This window comes from Gavialis gangeticus, unplaced genomic scaffold (assembly GCF_001723915.1).
Source record: "Gavialis gangeticus isolate Ggan-Ray unplaced genomic scaffold, GavGan_comp1, whole genome shotgun sequence".
NCBI classification, from domain to species: Eukaryota; Metazoa; Chordata; order Crocodylia; family Gavialidae; genus Gavialis; species Gavialis gangeticus.
The window spans coordinates 85997991-86018806 of NW_017729033.1; the positions used below are offsets into that span (position 1 = coordinate 85997991).

At 42.6% G+C, this 20816-nt stretch overlaps 1 protein-coding gene across 2 annotated transcripts in view; it reads right to left on the bottom strand.

Annotated features, from left to right (window-relative positions):
- Positions 1-20816, bottom strand: part of BANK1 (B-cell scaffold protein with ankyrin repeats 1) — a 457231-nt gene that overhangs the window by 238109 nt on the left and 198306 nt on the right. For both annotated transcript variants that reach the window (XM_019526509.1, XM_019526510.1), the window contains exon 8: positions 2566-2762. In XM_019526509.1, the coding sequence (XP_019382054.1) occupies positions 2566-2762 (197 nt within the window). The remainder of the gene's footprint in view (positions 1-2565; positions 2763-20816) is intronic.

The window sequence follows — 20816 nt, forward strand, 5'->3', positions numbered from 1 at the left end:
TCTCCTTTTCAACCAAGAGTAGTGAGATGGATTCAAGTGACAGCCAAGGAAAAATGACTTCTGAGGAAAGCCTGAAAGAACTAAAATGATTTAGTCTGGGGAAGAGAAGTCTGCGTGCAGATTTGATAACCATCTTTCAAATACCTGAACAGTGGTTATATGGAGGATGGAAATAAATTATTTGCTGTGACTGCAAGGGATAGGACAAGGAACACTGATTTAAATTGCAGCAAGGGAAATTCAGGTTGGATATTAGGAAGTACTTCCTCACTGTGAGAATGGTTAAGCATTGGAACTGGTTACTCAAAGAGGCTATGGAAACTTCATCCTTGGAAGTTTTAAAAGCAGCTTAGATGAAGTGTCTGGGACGGTTTAGACAGAGATGATCCTGCCCTGAGCACAGGATTGGCTCATATGACCTCCTGGAGGTCGCTGCTGGCCCTACTTTTCTATGATACTAAGCCATTAATTAAACCAGTCAGAACTTCTAATGCTTTTAGAATCTTCTCCATTGCCCACTGAAATCAAGGAAAGATTCTCTGTGAGATCAAAAGGTATGAGGTACCATTAACCTAGAAGCTTCCTTTAAAGACTTAATTTCAGAAAAATATGTTTGGCAACCATCGATCCTTCCATATCACGGTGTGTGCATGAGAAGCCAACCTAGACCTTCGACGCATATGCCTAGGCAGAAATTTGGAGGAGTGGAGGCTTCCCAGACCTTCCATCCCCACTTTAGACCACTGAGAGAGAATCTAAAGGCCAGACTGAGTCCAGACATTTGGCGCCTCCATAGCTGTAGTTGTACAAGCAACCAGGAATACAAAGCCAGGTCTTCTGTGTGACAGACAAGGATTCTACCACTGAAACACAGGAGACTCCTAGAAAAATATAAATGTCTGGAAAAAAGATATTTTACTTAAAACTTATTTTAAAATGCTTACTCTAGTAATGGCTTCATATAAATACCAAAGAACTGAAACCAAAAATAAAATAATGTACTGTCATGGAAGCAGCTTATTCTTTCTTTGTATCTTAACCAATGCAAATCATCATTCTTGGCCTTAACACTAGCAACTTTGCTCTTCTTATGAGTGTTCGGAAAGCTGCTGCTAATATGATCTTTCTGGCTTAAAACTCTGTATGCATTAAATCCCTCTGAGTCTCCCTCTCTCTCTCTTCAGCCCAATTCTCTCACTCTCCTTCACCTCCACATCAAATGTGAGCCTTTCTTTTAAGACTGTTCATAGCTTAGCCAGACCTACCTACTTGATATAGTAATTTATAATGACCTCAACCCTGTCCTCACCCTATCATTATTTATAGTCAGTCACCTTCTCCCTTAATCACCTTCATGCTTCTCCCATGCTGCTCCTTATGCATGCAAAAAAACTCCCTAGTCTAATCCATGGAGTGATTACTTCATTTTTCTTCAAATCCGACCTTTAGATTCACCTCTGCTGTGATGCTTACAAAACATAGTCTGTTGATGGCTAGACAGATGATGAGCTGTAACTGACCCTTTTCCTCTTCTTATGTCTTCATTCAACCATTTCCCCATTTTGGTAATGTATAAGCTAAAATCTACCCCTGCCAGAACAAAACAATGACATGGCACTAGCAAAACTGCCAATTCTTCGGTATTCCTTGACTTGTAACAGCTTCATGTTCTAACTCCCTGCCCCACATACCCAACTGCTTTATTCTTTATCAGCTTTGGCTTTTAGGTTGTAATAGTATTACCTATATTTGCACAGTGCTTATCATTGTGGGCCCCCAAAGCAGATTAAGACATTCAGACACTGAATTGACAATAACTACTACTGATATAAATTATATTATTAAATACAGTTAATGATGTCTTGAGACAGAAAGCAAGAAAGGTATATATGGACCATATTCTACATTACTAACATTGAATAGGATCTTATTGGCAAGAAGCCCCTTCATATATACCAAGCAGAATAAAAGAATTATCAGGTTAAGAAGGGGTAATAGAATCATACCACCATTTATTTTTTGGCTTTGTAGAAGCCACACTTATCAGGTCTACATTTAGAGTAATGGTTGAGTGCTGAGACATCGTACTTTTAGTGGCCAAAGATGCTGGTAGAGGAGATTAGATGCAGTTTATCCATTTTAGAGAAGTTTACCTCCTTTTTAGAGAAGCAGCATAGGTTCCTCTTAGTTCTAAATCCTTGTTCTGCTGTGCTATAGGGAGCACAGACTCAGCCATACCACCTGGAACACTTCTTCTGCTAGAAGGTCTCTACCACTACTGCCTCTTCTATACTCATGCTTACAAAAATACTGGAATTCTGGTTGATCATTATGTAAGAAAAGGAGGAGTTGGGGAGCCATTTTTGTCCTTCTCCACCTCTCATGTACCCTTGTCAGGCAAACAGAATCCAGCACATAATTTTTAAAAATAAGGGCAATAATTTATTAGACTTTGAGAGACATCAGCACATCTTTCAAAGAAGATTCTGACCTCAAATACTAGTGTGACTTCTGAAGCAGGTAGTTATACATATACATGCTTTGTGAAAAAGTAGATAAACTTACTGAGAATTCTTGGATGAGTTTTTGAAGTTCACTGTGACCATGCTTTCTAGCAATACATGCTGGGTTTTCTCCATATTTGTTGGTTGTTCTGCAAACCTCAGTTGCCTTGGGGCACTGAAGCAGAAAACTAGTAAGGTTCTTTAATCCAAATTTAGCTGCACAGTGGAGAAGAGTAGGAAGTTCTTCCAAGTTTAAATCTGCATATGAAAATAAGTAAAAAATAAATTAATAAAAAGATAGTGGCTTTTATATAACACATATCATCCTCTCTTACAAAAACTTCCACGGTTCAGTGATAACATTGCCTATTAGCATCCAACTGTCCTTGTAGAACTGGTACTCAAACAGCAAATGCTTATAACTAGAAGTTTTATAATTCAAGTAGTTATCATGCATTTCAGTAACAGTGTCTTTTCTTGCTTTGCCATGACTGAGAAGTCCCATTTTCTCTGTCAGATGAAATTGCAAAAGCAGTTTAATTATTTCTACAGCAAAAAGAATGAGAGCTGGACACGGCCCCAGGGAAGAAAATTCTACAGTATAGGCACACTTCCCCATAGGTATGTATTACTAAAATACTTGAGATATTTTTGCCCTCCGTTGCTGAATTGAACATGACATTTATAGATGATTGCGCTCCTGTATTCACACTAATATCACCTCTTTGCACACTCACATAGCAAGATGGCATCTGCAAATATTTGCCTATCAACTTAATGAAAAATCCAGCATGTTTTGTTTTTTATTTTTAAAATATGTGTATTTGGGGATGAGATACTGACATACCAGGACTGTAGTTTTTCTTGTCTCCTTATTTCTCTTTTGGGAAGGTAAGTGAGAAAGTTAAGCTGCAGTCATGTACTATGAGTATTCAGCATTATCATGGTAGCAGAATGGCAAAATCCTAGCAAAAGATGGATTCGAAAGCTCTTGCACTCAGGGAAAAAATACAAACTCCAAAAGAGAATCTTATGCCAGTTACTTAAATAATTGGTTCATTTTAAACAAGGAAACAAGAATAAGGAAACTCAGAAGTATTTGCCCTATAGCATACTGAGTGCAGAAATATCTGATAGCACACTTTGTATTGTTGACTATATCAACAAAGAAAATCTGTTTAATTCCTAGCCAAAAACTTCAAAGACAATGTCTAAAGCTGCCTTCCAAAATCCATATTTAGATAACTAAATATAAAGTGGCCTGACTTTCATGCATGTTAAACAACTATAAATCAAACTGACCACAATGGGAAATGTAGGGCCAACCACCTTCAAAAAATCAAGTCACTTATATTTAAAAAAATAAGCAGATTCAGGCACCTAATTATAGACACCCTGCTTGAAAGATTTGAGCTTCTGTTGACAGGATGCTTATTATTATTAGCTATATAGTTATTATTAGCTATAAGTAATTAGCAGAAAAAATCCCTACAGAAACAAACATAAACTTTAGAAGATTAACAGTTTAAGTGTACACAAAGAATAAGAGGGCTGGACAAAAACATTGAAGATAGATCTAATTCTGTGCATTACACAGGGTTCTTATAAGAAGAGAAAAAGGTATAAACAATAGTGGACATTTCAAAAACATCTACAAATTCTTCCAAAAGTTGTCTATTTTAACTTCTTCCTCCACAGGTTTCCCTCAACAAACTAAACAGAGAGGTAATCAGCCACATCAGTCTGAAGTCAGGTAGAACACATCTGACAAAGTAGGCTATCACCTATGAAAGTTTATGTCTCCTGAACCTGCTAGTCTCTAAAAAGAAATAAATAGTGAGAAAAGTTTACGGTGTAATTTTGGAGAGGAGCTACTAATAAAAAATTACCTGCAACCTGTGTCATGCTAGCATACTCTAAGAAGTTAAATATTTTAGGCAAAGAGACCTTTGATAACATGTTGTGACATGCTCCAGGAAGACTTCTACTCCTTTAATTTAAGCCTGAAATAACCGGCCACAAATATGAAACAGGCACTGACTGTATCTTATAAATTCCATTCAAACACATTACATAACATGGATATCATAGCTGGTTAGTTCCCTCACTAGCTCCTAAAAATCCAATGTTATTCTCAAGTCCTTTGAGACCAACCCCTCAAGTCACAATTTTTATTAACTCAAACACCTGAATTTGCAAAGCAACAAAATAAGCAATTCCCTTGATCAAAAACTGTTAGCATAAACCTTTACTTTTGTGTCTGTTTGCTCCAACCTGCCACAGGAGCCAACTTCCTGCTACAACTTCCTTCCTAATGAGTTCTCTCAGCTTTTATAGGAATTGTTTTAACTTCTTCCCAGCAGGTCTGAATGTCAAGCAGTATAGTCAAGTGAAAAAAATTGGCTCTCACCAGCAATCATGCATTTGTGATCGTGAACCAGAAGTCGATGCTTCCACTTTGCTCTACGTACCTGGCTGTGTCCCTACACTGTTCAGTAATTTTAAGAAACTTCACTAACTTATACACTCATTGGATGTAATTGTATCCGAATTATGGAATAGATAAATCTAACAGCTTCTCATTATGAACTCAACTCTGAACACAAAATGATGGAACCAAGATATTACATGAGGGTACCTATTGAATGAAGCCATTATGATATTCGAGATAACAAACTCAACCAATCATTACCCTTTCTCCCCAGAATTGCTTTCTGCAATTATGTTGGTTGAAATGAAACAGTGACATGAGGGGTAAAAAACTCTTATAACAAATATTCACTAACTGATTACTTAGCTTCCTATTGTCACAGGGCTGGCTCCAATTTTGGTGGTATTAAACTCTTCTGCTACGTACAATGGAACTTAAAGACTGGTTGAACAGAATGCTCCAGGCATTTTCCCTGTACTAGTTATGCTAAATAGCCAATGAGACAACTTGGGCTTTAAAAAGTTAAAATATTGTAAAAAAATTAAAGTTGCTATGCATCATTGACACTACTTGATATCCTGAGATCACTAATGGTATCTCAGGGTAGCATTCGATTTGGGTTTCTTCCCTAATTTTTAAAAATGAAAAAATATTGACATTGGCAAAACAAAATTAAGTGAGCTTCCAGACAAAATACACAACATTAAGCTGGACAGTATTTACACACACACACACACACACACACACACACACACACACGAGGGGTATTCAAGAAAATATTGAGACTGATGCTGTAGGAAACAAAATATTTTATTTACAGGGGTTTTGGCATAATCTCCTCCCAAGTATGCTCCTTCTGCAGCCACACACTTCTCCCAAAGTTTCTGCTATTCTTGGAAGTACCTCTGATAAGCAATTTGTGGAATTGCTAAAAGCTGCTCAGTCGCATTTTGTTTTATGGTTTCTATATCACAAAATCTTCTTCCTTTCAAGGTTTTCTTTAGTTGAGGGAAGAGAAGAAAGTCACATGGGGCCATATCAGATGAATGTGGAGGCTGCAGCACTTGTAGGATACAGTGTTTGGCTAAAATTTGGCCAAAAATTGCTTCACAAGCTATGTTGAGTGGGCAGGCACATTATTGTGGTGAAGCATCCAAGAGTTGGAAACCTGCTTTTCTGGTTGTTTTTCTGCTTGTTTCATTCCCAAATCACTGGTTAGAAGTGAATGACATGAACTAATATTCATTCCATCTAGGAAGAGCACACACCAACTGCAGAGACTTCCTCAGCCTGTCAAAGGGCTTTTAAATCCGAAAGCTTGCTAAAATTTTTTTCCAACTATTTTTGTTCTAGTAAAAGATATCAGATTCACCCAGAGAACCTTGTCTGCCTATGAACCAACGGAAATTCCAACTTCTGCTATCTTTCAGGCAGTCAATCACCTATCATTTCGAACCAAACTGCTCACCGTTGCCACATTTTCATCATTTTGTGATGTTGAAGGGCGTCCGAAACGCTCTTCACTTTTGACTGATGATCATCCTTCTTTAAACCGAAGATACCATTCAAAAACTCTTACACAGCTTATAGTGTCATTACCAAATGCTATTTTAAGTAATTCAAATGTTTCACTTGCTTTTTTCCCTATTTTCATGCAAAATTTAATGCACACATATTGTTCTGGACACTCTGACATAACGAAAGGGGACGCGAGACACAAATGATCTTACTTCAAATGCTGGCCACAGAAAACTGGGGAAACACATGAGCTGCAAGCCTGTCCAGAGGAGTCCCAACATGCCCAGACATGTTCACCAAAACCACACCCCCACCCAATACTTTGTACCACAAGTACAGGTTCAGTCTCATACTTTTTGAACAGAGCTTGTATGCATCAGTAGTTTAACAGGGAGGAAGGTGGGAGGTGGGCAGGAATGATCATAAAGAACCCAGGAAACACACAGTTGAAGTTAAGCTTAAAAACTGCAAGCAAGGCCCCTGACAGACAGTACACTTAAGACTTGATTAACTGGTTAATCACATTGTGAACGGGTTGTGGATCCTGACTCTGTCTCCCTCTGAACTTGCCTGCCATGACTTAGATGGGAAAGATAATAAGAGGGATTCAGTGGTGTCTCCCTGTGCAGAGTTAGTAGTGTCACCCATGTGTTAATTTCTCACAACAAAGCTTTATTATCCCTGCAGGGCTTTGGAGAACTACCAGAACCTTGCTAATTACTCCATTAGTGAGGGAAGTCCAGGTCACAGATAAGGTACCTCAGATCCGAGTACATCAAAGATACACTGTATTCTCTACAGTCCTTGCCACTAATTGCCTTGTTATAGCGGCGTGTTCTCCGCGTCTTCTACTTATGCCATGTGCTGGGACCTGCACTGGCTTCCCCCTTGCTGTCTGTCCTGTCACACTTGGCGTCATTGCTTGTCCGTTGGGTTAAGGCTAAGCCTAGCTCTCCTTGCCCGCCTTGCCCCAGGGACCTTCTCTTTCTCTCCCAGCTTCCTGCCGAACTGCTTCGTGGAACTCCAACTCTTCGCCGGACTCACCAGAGCACCTGCAGTTCCCCAGTAAGTACTTAGCTCTGTGGCTGACCTGCTACCATCCCAGATCCTGGCGTCCTGCGGAGTCACATGCCCAACTCCCAGTACTTCTCTTTTCTGGGATCCAGGTTATCCCATGCCAGTGCCCGAAGGCAACAAGTATGTGCCCCGTCACTGGATATATACTGGTAGTGGCGGGCTAATCACTCTACCCTGCTCCTGGTGCATGATTCCCTCCACCTGGCTAGGTATATCATTGGGTCAATCTTGCCCAATCCTGCCTTAGTAACAGGGCTCCCACATGAGTCCCTGTTACACACATCTTAAATAATGACCTGGCCAAGCATTCAATTAATTAATGGTGTGATAAAATAAGGAATAAGCCACAAAGTTATTATACAAAATATGTGTATAACTTTGTGGATGGTTTTTTTGTCATGCCTTTAATTGAATGCATGGCCAGTGCCCAGCTTCTGGAGCACACAGGAGCCTATCAAGACACTTGTGTGCTCCAGAGGCTAGGAGGCCCCTCAGCTGATTGGAGCTCCCAGCCAGGGACCACACCATGTGTTCCAATGGGTGGGAGCCCAGGTTAGCTGACTGAGTCCCAATCAGGTGACTCTCAGCTAGCGGAGCTCCTTGACCAGGCTGGGAACTCTTGGCAGCTGTTTGGGCTCCCAGTCGCAGGAGGGCACATGCCCTCCTGTGACTGGGAGCCAAGCTTGCTTCTTGCCAATGCAGGGGGAGCCCAGGATCGGGCTCCCCCTCCCCCAGCAATAAGGCACAATGGAATCCTGCATTAGATGCCAGGAAGTGCAATTACTGGGATCCCACATCAGATCCCTACATGTCTTGACTTTAATGCCTGTCAGGGGCCCAAAATAATGAAGTGGATAGTTAAATGTTTTGTCCCTCATGTAATGACACCGTGGGGGGGGGGGGGAATGAGATCCGTATAATTTAGAATCACTGGAGAATTTCCATGTCAAACATCACAGCAAATGTTGGAATAGCCAAACTTTTCAAGTTTTGCTACCTATATAGTTTCTTTGACCATTGTTCTCACTAAACATTAGTTTTTCTCACATGGCCCAATCATCTTTCTACTCAAAACTTTTTTTTGAAAATGTACTATGTAGTAATTTTATATACTGAAGCTTTGTTTTTTATGTTTATTATGTTCCTCATTATGTCCCTCATAAACTCTACTATAATATCATACTTCAGAAACCACACAATGGGGCTACAGTTAAGTAGTTTACATATACCAAAACTTACTCCATGGATATATCTTGAATATTTTATTACTTCATATTTTAAATATAGAAAATTCTCTCTCTCTTTCAAAAACTGCAATGAAATAAACCTTGAACAGTCTCTCTCTCTTTCAAGCCCCCACCCCCACGCCCCACACACTCTCTCGCACTAAAATAAGTAAAATAAATGATTAACTTCAGAAAGGAACTGGTGTCAACACCTTAAGAATGGTTAGATAGAATGACAAGTTACTTGCAGAAGACTAGGGTCTGAGTGCTGCCTTTGAAATGAATGGCAGGTTCTCATTGACTTCAGTGAGGCAGGATGGGGTCTGTTAAACCTTATGTGATTTCTACATTCTACACTTGAAATTTCTGAACAACAGTGGAATGATTCCTTTAATCTATTTACTATAATTTGCTCTCAATCATGTAGGAGCTCCATTTCTGTAATGGTAAATCTATCATTTGTCTTAATTGGTTCTCTTTTTCCCTATTTCAAGATTCACTTGTAACAGTCTGATTCATAATCTTGCCATTTTACATAATTTAAAAGTTTACTTAAAACAGTTTATAAAAGAGATTATGGTTGTAAAGGAAAATGTTAAAAAATATTCCTAAAAACTCATGCTAAAAGGATCCCTACTTTTATTTTCATTTAACAAATCAAGACATATGACATATATATTTTAGAATGCTTACAGCTAGGCTGACCTGGAACACAAGTATCAAAATAAATAGGGCTAACTTTCTGTTGAATTCTCCTATCATTAATACTAATTTTCAGTCTTATACCATAATCAGTCATAAAATGATTCTGTATAAAGATCTGTCAAATTCCTGCTGTGAGAAGTAGGTAAATATACTCAGGCATGCTGAAAATGTACCATACCTACTCAAAGACAAGACAAAGTCTTTTACCCCAATCAGCATGAGGGGAAAAGCCCCTCATCTTACATTTGCATATAAGGTAACCTCATTAAATACATGATCTCTCATTAAACTGCTGCCAAAAGTAGTATGTGCTCAGTAATGGAAACCAACTATGATGCTGATTCAAAATAAATACAGCCAACACTGAGTTTGACTATAAAACACATGGCCTATATTGGGCAAACATACTGATAGGCACCTACCACAGAGACTTGAACTGGCAAGTATCCCACCAGGTACTTCCTGCACAGGCATTGAGACATGGAGAGTGCATCTATATGAGATGCTTTACTGCACAATAGAATAGTTTACTGAGCAGTAAGCGTGCATGTCTACATGTGTACATGCTTACTGCCTAGTGAATGATGCTACTCACAAGTAAATTTGCTACCTGCAATAAAAGTAGCAAATTTACCTGTGAGTAGTTACTGCACAGTAACACATGTGTAGACACCACCCAGGAGCAGATTTGCTCCCAGTCAGCCCTGCCACTAGGAAGCCAGCATGAGGCTAGCTTTAGGGCTCTGGGGCTGGGAGCCTCTACTGCCCTAGGGCTGGGCTGGCTCTTTGGCAGCCCCAGCCTCAGGCCCTTAAAAGCCTGCAGGCATTTTGAGCCCTGGGGCACATGTACAGGGAGTCTGAAGCCACTCCAGGCCCCTGTGTCCACCTAAGCAGTCTGCAAGCTAGCTGCACCAGCCTGCCTGCACCCTGGGACCACTGCTTAGCACCACAGTGCCATGTGCCTGCCAGGCCTGCATGTTGTTTCAGGTTCCTCCCAGGTCTGTCAGCACCCAGACCCAGCTGCAGGCAGCTCCTGGCCACCAGGGTGAGCTCCAGCTGCCCACAACTCACCTCCAGGAGCCTGCCTGGAGCCTGCAGGTGCTGTGGGGCATGGCCTCACTGTGTGGCTCCCAGTTCCATGCTGTGCCCTTGTACTGGGTGCTACAGGAAGATGCCCAGGCCCAGCAGCACAGGGACAACCACCTGGATGCCTGGAGGCTGGGGCCTTTTCATCCCCCACACCAGTGCCTACCACCCAGTGCCCCAACTGGTCCATGGAGGAGACTGGCTAGCTCATAGCACTGTGGGGCAAGCAGAGGTACAGCGCCAGTTTGTGTGGGGCAGGCGCTCCAACACCCATGTGTATGAGAGGCTGTCAGGCTGAATGCAGGAGTGCAGACACAACCAGTTGGTATGGCAGTGTTGCATAAAGGTCAAGGCCTCACAGGCACAGTGGTTGCATGCTGCTGGCTAGGGAGGTGGCTGGCCAGGGAGCAGAGAGTGGAGCTAGCTTTTCAAGATGGCTGCCAGCTGCTGTCAGCTACAGTTAGGGCCTCCAGCTCCCTGGTGGTGAAAGAGGCTCATTGCAGGGCTGCAGGAAGTGGCAGCAGTTTGCTGCTAAGAGCAGCAAATCTGTTGCCATGTCCCTGCATATGTAGATGGCTGCCCAGGTGTATGTACTCGCAAGTAGTTTACTTGCAGGTAAACTGATCTCAGATAAAATGCACGTGTAGATGCACCCAGAGAGAGGCAGAGAGGCTCTCTGACTGTCCCAGATAAATCTGCTGATGGAAGGAGAAGACAATCAAACACCTCCTCTAGAAGTGTCTGTACACCAGGGAGGTGTGGAGAAGAGTACTTTTACTCCCCGTGACGGTGACAGGGGTCAAGATCCTGAACAGAAAGGCAGTGTTGTTTGGATACCTAACCAAGCAGCGAGAGACTCTGACAACCTGTTTTGACTAGTTTGGTTTCTGCTTCAGAAATGCCCTGTGGAAGGCTAGGAAACTGTACAGGGACATGAGCCTATCAGTAAATGACTACAATAAAATGAGAATGAGTGAGCTGCAGGGGTAGAAGATGAGGAGGAGGAGATGGAGATCATATGGAAAAGAAGAGACTGGCACAGACTTCTCAGAAGTGGGACCCTGAGAGAAGATGATGAGGATGAGGAGGAAGACAATGATGACAGTGACAAAGAGTGGGTGAGTGGTAAGGATGAGACAGCAACAAAGACAACATGGACTGAGGACTGGGATAGAAAACAGAAACATTTTGGGAAGGATGTGGGTGGGAAGGGGAGGAGAGGAAACAGAGGTGTACTCTGTGTGACAGTGACAGATAAAAGGCAATGGTGACTCTCACATGGGTGTGTAGGGTCAGTTATTGTAATGGGATGATGATAATGGTTCATGTTTAATGCACTACTCAGTGAACCTCATCAGTCATGAATCATAAAAAGTTAGGGTTGGAAGGGACTGCAGGAGGTCATTTAATCCAACCCCTGCTCAAAGCAGCACCATGCCCAACTAGATCATCCCAGCTAAAGCTTTGTCCAGCTGGGTTTTGAAAACCTCTAAGGATGGAGCTTCCACCACCTCTCTGGGAAACCTGTTCCAGTGTTTTACTACCTTCCTAGTGAGAAAATTCTTCCTAATATCTAACCTAAACTTCCCTTGCTGCAACTTGAGACCATTGGTCTGTGTTCTGTCATCTGCCACTACTAAGAACAGTCTAGCTTCATCCTCTTCTGAACCCCCCTTCAGGTAGTTGAAGGCTGCTATTAAATACCCCCCTCAGTTTTCTCTTTTCTAGACTAAATAAATCCCATTTCCTCAGTCTTTCCTCACAAGTCATGTCCCCCAGCCCCCTCACCATTTTTGTTGCCCTCTGCTGAACTCTCTGCAATTTGTCCACAAAAAGAGAGCTCCATGAAACAGAGCTATAAAGGTATATATATAATTATTTTTATATATGGACATACATATAGTTTGGCACCTACCACAAGTCTAAATTAGTGCAGCCCATCTGTATAAGATATATGATAGTGCCCATTGTGCACAGTCCCCCTCCGTGCTGACTTTTTAAAGTCATGGTAAGCCACTACATTGAATACATTTCCTTTCTCTTCACTCCCACAGCAAACTGGACCTTTCTTTCCCATTTCCAATTATTCCTACTTCTTCACCAGCCTTAAATATCTGGCAAATATCACCAGATAAGGCCCCAAGCAGTTCATCCAGAATCCCTCTGTTGCCCCCTGTCTCAGCCTGTTGCATATGATTAGTGTGGCCTTGCCCTCCAAGACATGGAGCCAGACTAGATCACTGTGCACCTCATCAGCTTATACAATTTCGGAGGTTCCCAGAACTCATGACAAGAATACCTGGTTCCAGTCATGAGGTGGGGAGGAGAAGCTAATTAGCACATGGATCCTTTGGGGTTGTATCTGGAGTACACACAAATACTGAGCACTGCTGAGTTGTGGGGTCACCATGGCTTGAAATGCTGTTGACTCTTCTGGGGCCTTGTCCAATCAGCTATATGGTAAGTAATGAGCCTTTTGGCTTTGGATTAGTATTATGCATGCTTATCTAGCAGGGGAGATACCATGATCAACAAGGTGGTTTTTGGATAAGATCAAGAATAATAATATTTTTTGGATAAGATCCAGGGTAAGTTGGATACAGAACCTTGACCTATGCCACATTTGTGCAGGGGGTGGGGAACAAGGACCCTGATTCTAGGAATCTTAGGACCCTGAGATGACAGCCAACAACAACATGGAGACAAGCAGAAGAATCTTCCTAGTGAGATTCCAAGTGAAGAGGGAATTTCAGGGAACCCCAGGGAGGCTACTTATGGAAGTCTGACTAAACTGATCTTCCTGATTAAAGTCCTTTGAAATCTGTTCAAGGTAAAGCTAGCTAATTTACATTGGTTCATTGATATGTTGGGAGGGGCAGAGTGGGAACTCTGTTTCAGAGACCCAGGGAGCAGATCAGATTTCTGGGAGCGGCTCCATGTGGCTGAGGGGAATCCCCTGCTGAGTGTAAGAGAGTGGCCAGTAACCATCAAAAAGTACTCCAGCCTGATAAAGGGAGAGGATGAGAGGTTCTGGCTAAAAGGCAGAGTGAGAAAGTAGAAAATGTGGAGAAGGTCCCAGACAAATGGGAGGTGTGGACTGGAGCCTGGAGAGTCAAGACAATGCTGAGAAGCATGTCTGAGAAGCCAGGTGAAGTGCAACACCTCCCTTCAATAATCTCCCTGTGCCCACACAGAGGCTTCATATTCTATCAGGGGCAGCCCAAGCTCTGCTGTAAATGTGGAGAGCAGGGGCATCTGGTTGCATAGTGCACATCTAAAATCTGTGCTATGTGCAAGAAGAAAGGACAAAAAGCAAAGGAATGTAAGCGGACTGGCACTGTAATTTGTGTGGAAAAGAGGGGCATGTCTTTAAAGACTGCTCTCACTCCTAAGCAAATATAGGCAAAAGCACATAGGAGACCCCAGCAGCCCCAGCCCCATCTCCCCTCAGTCCAGCCCCTGCCTGCCACTGGCAGTAACAAGAGAGCAGGAAGTGGGGGGACAGAAGGATGAGACCTTTCTGGAAAAGAGGTCTGACCCCCTCCCAGGACTGTGTGTAAAACTTAAGGAAGATAGTTGAGGAACTTGAAAGAATGAAGAGAGAGGAGGAGAGGAAGATAGAGATAGAGGAGGTGAGATGGAGATAGAGGAGGTGAGCCAAAACCCAAATAAGGGAGCTTAAGGAAAACTGAGGAGGCAGGTAAGAGCTCCAACTCAGACACGGAGGTCCAGGGAGGCTCAGGAGAAATCCACAGAACACCCCCGAGACAGGTCAAGACAGCTAGATACTACAGCAGAAGCACAAAGGGTCTCCAGGGTTCCCCAACACCATCCAGAAAAAGGGACTGACCACCCAGGGGGGAACCCACAAGCAGGCAAAAAGCCTACAACTGAGCAGGAACAAAGACTCTAAAAAAACTACCAGAAATGAAAAAAAGAAGGTGACCAATAAACATAGAGATCCTTTTCATCTCATTAAATGTGAGAATCTTGCTGAAGAAAGAGACATGGGATATGATAAAACAGTACTTAGAACAGATATAAGCAGACATATTTTGCCTGCAGGAGTGTGGCTGGCCCAGCTCTAAAAATCTGTCATTGTTTGAGAAATGCTGATTGAATAGCCTGGCTATGTGGAGTGGATCAAATGACAATAGGGCCACAGGTGTCAAAATCCTCCTTAAAAGAGACATGGTGAGCCCCCTGCAGCACAGAGAAATTACTGCAAGAAGACTTTGACAAGCCACCCTGGAAACAGGAGGGAAATTTGACCTCCTAAAATGTACATGCACTGATGAATAGACAAGTAAGGATTACCTTCCTAGAAAACATGACTGTGGCAATGCACAGCACGCAGCCAGTGGTGATTGCAGGAGACTTCAACTGCATCATCAATGAGAGAGACTAAGGGAGGCCAAAAGAAGGGACTGGGCAGATCATCCAGGCAGCTGTGACCATGGGTGACTGGTGTCTCCTGAGATTGGGGAGGCACAATTTGTGGGCAGCAGTGTTGGCGGTGAGGTGGCAAGTGGTGACTGCCCACAGAAGCTGGTGGTGATGGTGGAGGGGAGAAGGGATGGTGGGGAGCAGCAACCGGTGGCAGCAGCAGCAGCCAATTTCAGGGGGGGCATGTGCCTCCCTGTGCCCCCCCTACCAGTTGCCTATGGCTGCGACCATAGCCTGATGGATGTGGGCAAGGAAGCCCAAGGGTCTGGGAGGAACTTCACCTCGGTAGACCCTTCTGGTCAGACAAAATAATGCACAGACTTCATCCTCCTCCCCAAGAGGTGGATGGTAGCTAAAGCCAAATCCACACCGGTTTGCCTCTCAAGCAACTGCCTCCTGACAGTAAGAGCAGAAATTGGGGGCCAGCTGGAGAGAGGTGCGGTGTGTGAAAACTGAATTTGAGCCCTCTAGGGGATGAAATGTTGCAATGGGAATTCAAGCAGTGCTACACAGGGAGGAAAACCCTCAGACCCAGGTATCAGAATCACATGTACTGGTGGGCCAGCATGAAAGAGAGAATGAGGGACTTCTTTCAGCATGCCAGCAGGAGGCAAGCCTGGCTTCAGAGAAAGCAACATGAATGCCTATATCTCAAGTTGTAGAGCCTGCATAAGCAGGTGGCTTGGGATTGGGATGTAAGAGAAGCCATGTGGGAGGTGAAGACCCAAATTGGGGCTTGGTATAGGGAATGGGCCAGGAAGATCTTTCTGGATTGGGTCCCTGGCTGTAAGAGGAGAAAGAGTGGTCTACTTATTTTGGCAGGTTAAAGAAGACCAAGAAGGAAACCATGACCAGTTTGATAGAATGAGGGAATGCTGGACATGGTGGTGGTCTTCTACTGGGAGCTCCATGCTGCCTGAGGATCTGGTGGCCATGCAAGAATGCCTGCAGGAGCTCACTTGGGTCCTCCAGGAGGACAAGAATCAGAAAATGGTGGAGCAGTGGATGCTGAAGGTTATCAACAAAACTCCACCATTTTAAGAATGGTGGGGCAGATGGCCTGCCCAAGGAGTTCTATGTGGCTTTCTGGGACTAGGTGAGCCCTGACCTGATAGAAGCGGATAGAGAACAGATGCAGGAGGGCCATATGGGGGTGGGGATGGACCAGGGCCTCATAGCTCTTCTCTACAAGAAGAGGGGAGAGGAGGGATTTGAAGAATTGGTGACCAACAACATTCCTGAACTAGGAGTATAAACTGATGGCCAAAGTCTTGTCAATTGTTTTAAGTCAATTATAAGTGCAGTGATCTATGAGAACAAGTCACGCGCAGTGCCAGGGTGACAGATCAACAGAACCCTGATGCAGCTATGAGACATACTACAGTACCAATGAGGAAGGGGGCTGAAAACAACTGTACTTAACCTCAACCTGGAGAAAGCATATGTATGACTGAGTGTCTCATCAGTTCCTGTTTGAGAAAATGAAGAAGATGGGGGTCCCCCTGACCTTCATCGCCTGGATAAAGACACTGTACAACAGAGAGGAGAAGAGAGGCCCACCAAACTGCCGTAGGCAAACTTGCCAGTGGAAGGCGGAAACAATCAACCACCTCCTCTGGTACTGCCCATACACCAGGGACATGTGAAGAAGGTGACAGGAATCAAGACCCTGACCAGAGAGGTGGTGCTGTTTGGTCACTTGAACACACAGAAAGGGACCCTGACAGCTTGCAGTTCATCTTCTGCTTCAGAAACACCCTGTGGAAAACCAGGAATTTGCTCATATACATATGCATAAACCTCTTAGTAGAGGACTGTGTCAAAATGGGACTGAGTGAGATGAAGAAAGACACATTACAGAAAGACAGTAGCAGATGATGGGAAGGTGACAGCAGAGATCATATGAAAGAAAAAAGACTGGCAGAGACTGTTCAGAGGCACGGCCATCAGAGACACTGATGATGATGACAACAATGATGATGAAGACAATGACAGTGATGACAAAGATTATGACAATGAATGAAAACATTGGGGAAACAAGCTGGGGATTTGAGAGAGGGGTGGGGAGAGCAGGGAAAGAAGTGGGGCACTAATGCAGTTCTTTGCATTATTGTGACAGTTAAAGGCACCTGGACATGCAGAAGTAAGGGTGCATGGGTGAGTGATGTGGTTATTGTAATGGGGTGGAGAATGATGTATCTATAAAGGTGTAGTTTGGACTGTCAAATGAACAATATTGGTCATGGGACAGATTTGCAAAGATATCTCTTTCTCTCTCTGTCTCTCTCTCTGCAAATGTCTCATGACCAATATTGTTCACCTGATGGTGAAATAAATATTTTTGCAAAAAAAATGCATAGCTTGTAATATATATTGGCATTTATACATGTGCCTCAGGACTGGGTGGGGGCCACTTTAATTAGAGCGGCTCCGAGAGCTGCTCTAATCAAAGCACCCAGAGCATCTCATGTATTAGCGCCCCTGCACTTAAAAACAAATGAGCTTTAGTTAAAGTGCCCCTGCTGCCATTTTTAATTGCAGGGACACTGCTACATAAGATGCTGGAGTCTGCTGGAGCGTGGTTACTGCCACGCTCCAGCACACTTGATTAATCAAGTCTGTTCCAACACACTTGTAATTACAGCACATTGGAACAGCCTTGTTGCTCATGTATAGGTGCCCTGTAAGTACAAAAGTGTTGCTTAATGGTGTGTTTATGGAGTACCTGTACTAAAACTTGCAACAGTTTCAAAAATGGTAAATGCATCAGGTCTTGGTGAACTAAGTCTATGGATACTTTTTGTAAATTACTACAGGTATGTTTATTTCAAGGTTAGTGGTTTCAAATTTGCCTCTCACTTCCATGGGCTCAGGGACAGCAGTGTCTGATAGCAAGGGAAGGAGGCTTCAGGAGGAAAAAGTTGGGTGGGGGAAGAAGACAAGGGGGCTATATATTCAAGGCATTTTATATTCAAGTAAATACAGTAATTCAGTTATTAGACATTTTTATTCCCAGGCACATACACATGTGCATAACTAGTTATGACATGTAGGTAAAGACAAGCTCAAAAATATGAAACCAGTGAAATTCAGGGAGACCTAACTTTTGTAGCTAAAATTTGTTACTATTTCTAAAATAATCAGAGCACAAGCTTTTGGATGTCTATCCAGATTTATGGATTGAGCATTAAAAGTCTGTATTACATTCAAGATAAAAATATAAAGAACAGAGCAGAAACCATAATGATTTCTATAACCCAAAATGGAAAATGATCAAGCCACCTACTAGCAGTCATTAGATTTGGAAAAGGATCATCATTGTTGATTGTTTTACATAAAGCACAAAATAATGCCTTTAAGATGCCCTGAAATGTATGATGGCCAATGGGAAATATATTATTTCTAATTGTTATACTCAGGGGGGTACATTGTAAATCTAAAAGTCTTGGCATTATAGAAAAGTTAAGGTAACCTAACTTTAAGACAGATATTTAATACCTGCGTTGAAGTCATGCTAGTATATTCAATTTTTTCACTGCTTTCTCCCTAGGGAGAAAGCATAAAAATCTGTTCCTCTAATGCATGGCCATTTTCTCTCTCTGAAACTGTTGCAATTAAAATTCTTATGAAAAATTCAGGACAGAAAATCTTAAAGACCAAAGACATTAAATTAACCATTAAGCTGAACTGTAATTATTCATTCTCTTTCTCAAGAAGCAAGTTGAAGTCAATGTTCAATAGGAAGCTTGTTATTAAAAAAAAAATCTTTTTGTTTCCTCAGCAAATCTGAATCTGATTAATTAGTTCACTTTTTCACATTTGGGGGCTCATTCACACATTCACTGCATAACCCACAGTTTTGGGTGTTAAAGTAGTAGAGGCACTATGGATGAATCATAGCTTCACTGAAGTCAAGTTTTGCCATAGATTCTAACATGGTCAGCCTTTCACTCCAGTTTTGAATGTCAGGAATCCTCTCTTCAGTTTCTCTGACTGTAAATCCTGCCAAGAGTGAAGGAGCCCTGCATAAATCAATAATAATAATAATAATAATAATAATATAATAATAATCAATAATAATAAAAAAATGGTTCTTCCTTATCCATTTCGGCAATCCAGGAGAAACAAAGCAAAAATTCCTAAACTCCAATTACTATATCAGTGCCTCAGATCCTTCAGTTTCTCTTCAAAAGACTGGGATTTTGTTTTCATGTGCCAAAATACCATTCAGTATATTACAAGCAATACAGGAGTATGCAGTTTATTAGTCAGCTGTCATGACTTGAAAAGGCATGTGGTGGTGGTGGGGTGCGGGTAACCAGTCTAATTTACAATAATCTACACATCTTAAATGGATATAGTACTTTGTAAGAGAACTATGAATTGTAAAAAACTTCCAAGTCACCTATCAAGTTATCAGCACAGATTTAAGTCATTGCACCTGATGAACAAAACATATCTTAACTTTTCTGAAGGATTATAAGAAATCAGTACTGGAATGAAAGTTTAAGAGCATCTTAATTTGAGCCACACCCACATATATATTCCACCAGCACCAAACAACAGTGAAAAGTAGGATGTTAAAACATGGTGCTTTGGCAGAGCCCTGATGATTTATGTTCTAAAAAGATAGAAGTGAATTCAAATGGTATTAGTGTTTAGCTAGCTTAAAAGTATATACCTAAAAGATGGGAATGTGGAACCACAAAGAATTTCTAAAAGCCCTAAATCTTGTGGCTCTGCATTCCAGCAAAATTTATTAATTTTTAAAAGTCTCCTTTTTAGGGCTTTAGAATTAACATTATATGTTGGATAAAAGCCATGCTTCCTTATGCACTCCGTATGTCAACACATTACCTGTATCATGAAATTCCCACGTTAATTGCACAATTAATTTAGACTGGCTACACCTGCAAATTGACTGTTATCCTATAAAAAGATCCAACCAGCTATAAAATTATTGCTGGAAGAGGTGTACTAACTTTGGAACTGGTTGCTATCCAGCTTTAATTTGCAGGTGTAGCAGGGTCTGCCCCTGCACCAGTCAGCCCCAGGGAGTCCCATTGGTTGACTGGGCTTCCAGTGATCGGGGTGCACCATGCACAGCTGGGGCTAGGAGTTCAGTAGTTAAATGGTTCTCTCTGCCCCAGCAGCGCCTAGCAGTTATGGACTCTAAATCCTGACAGTGCCCTGTAGTTGCCAGGGCCCAGAGTCCCACAGCTGCAGATTCTGGGTTCTAGCAGCCACAAGGAACTACTGAGCTCTCCCAGCCCCTGTAGCTGGGAGCTGCATCAGCCGAGTGCGGTCCCAGCTATGGGAGACTAAATGGAAAGGAAATAACTGGGCTCCCCCTGCACCAGCAATATAGTGTGATGGGATCGATTGTGTGATCCCACAATCAGGCCTCCTGCCATGCATGTGTGGCATGGCAGGAGGAGCAATTGTGTCAATTGAGCATTAGATGCTATTGTGCCCTGACCTGAACATGTAGAGGGGCCCTTATCTTCATCAGATAAATTTATCATCATGTGTTTGTAGTCAAGCAGTATCTATTACATGAAGGTGTGGCAGGGCACTTGACGTGCCTGCCACTCTACGAGGTCAGGCAGCCTGCTGAGCCACCGGCTGGTGGGGTCAGGCCTAATTGGAGAGTCAGCTAACCCAGGGGCTGGCAAGTGAGGCTAGACCTGACCAAGGGAGTCACCCAATTGCAAGGGAGACACCTCATTGGAGGAGGGCTGTGTGTGAGCAGTGTATAAGCCCAGAACCTGAGAGCAGGACTGGTAGTAACATGTTGGGAGCTAGTTAAAGAACATCACCCAG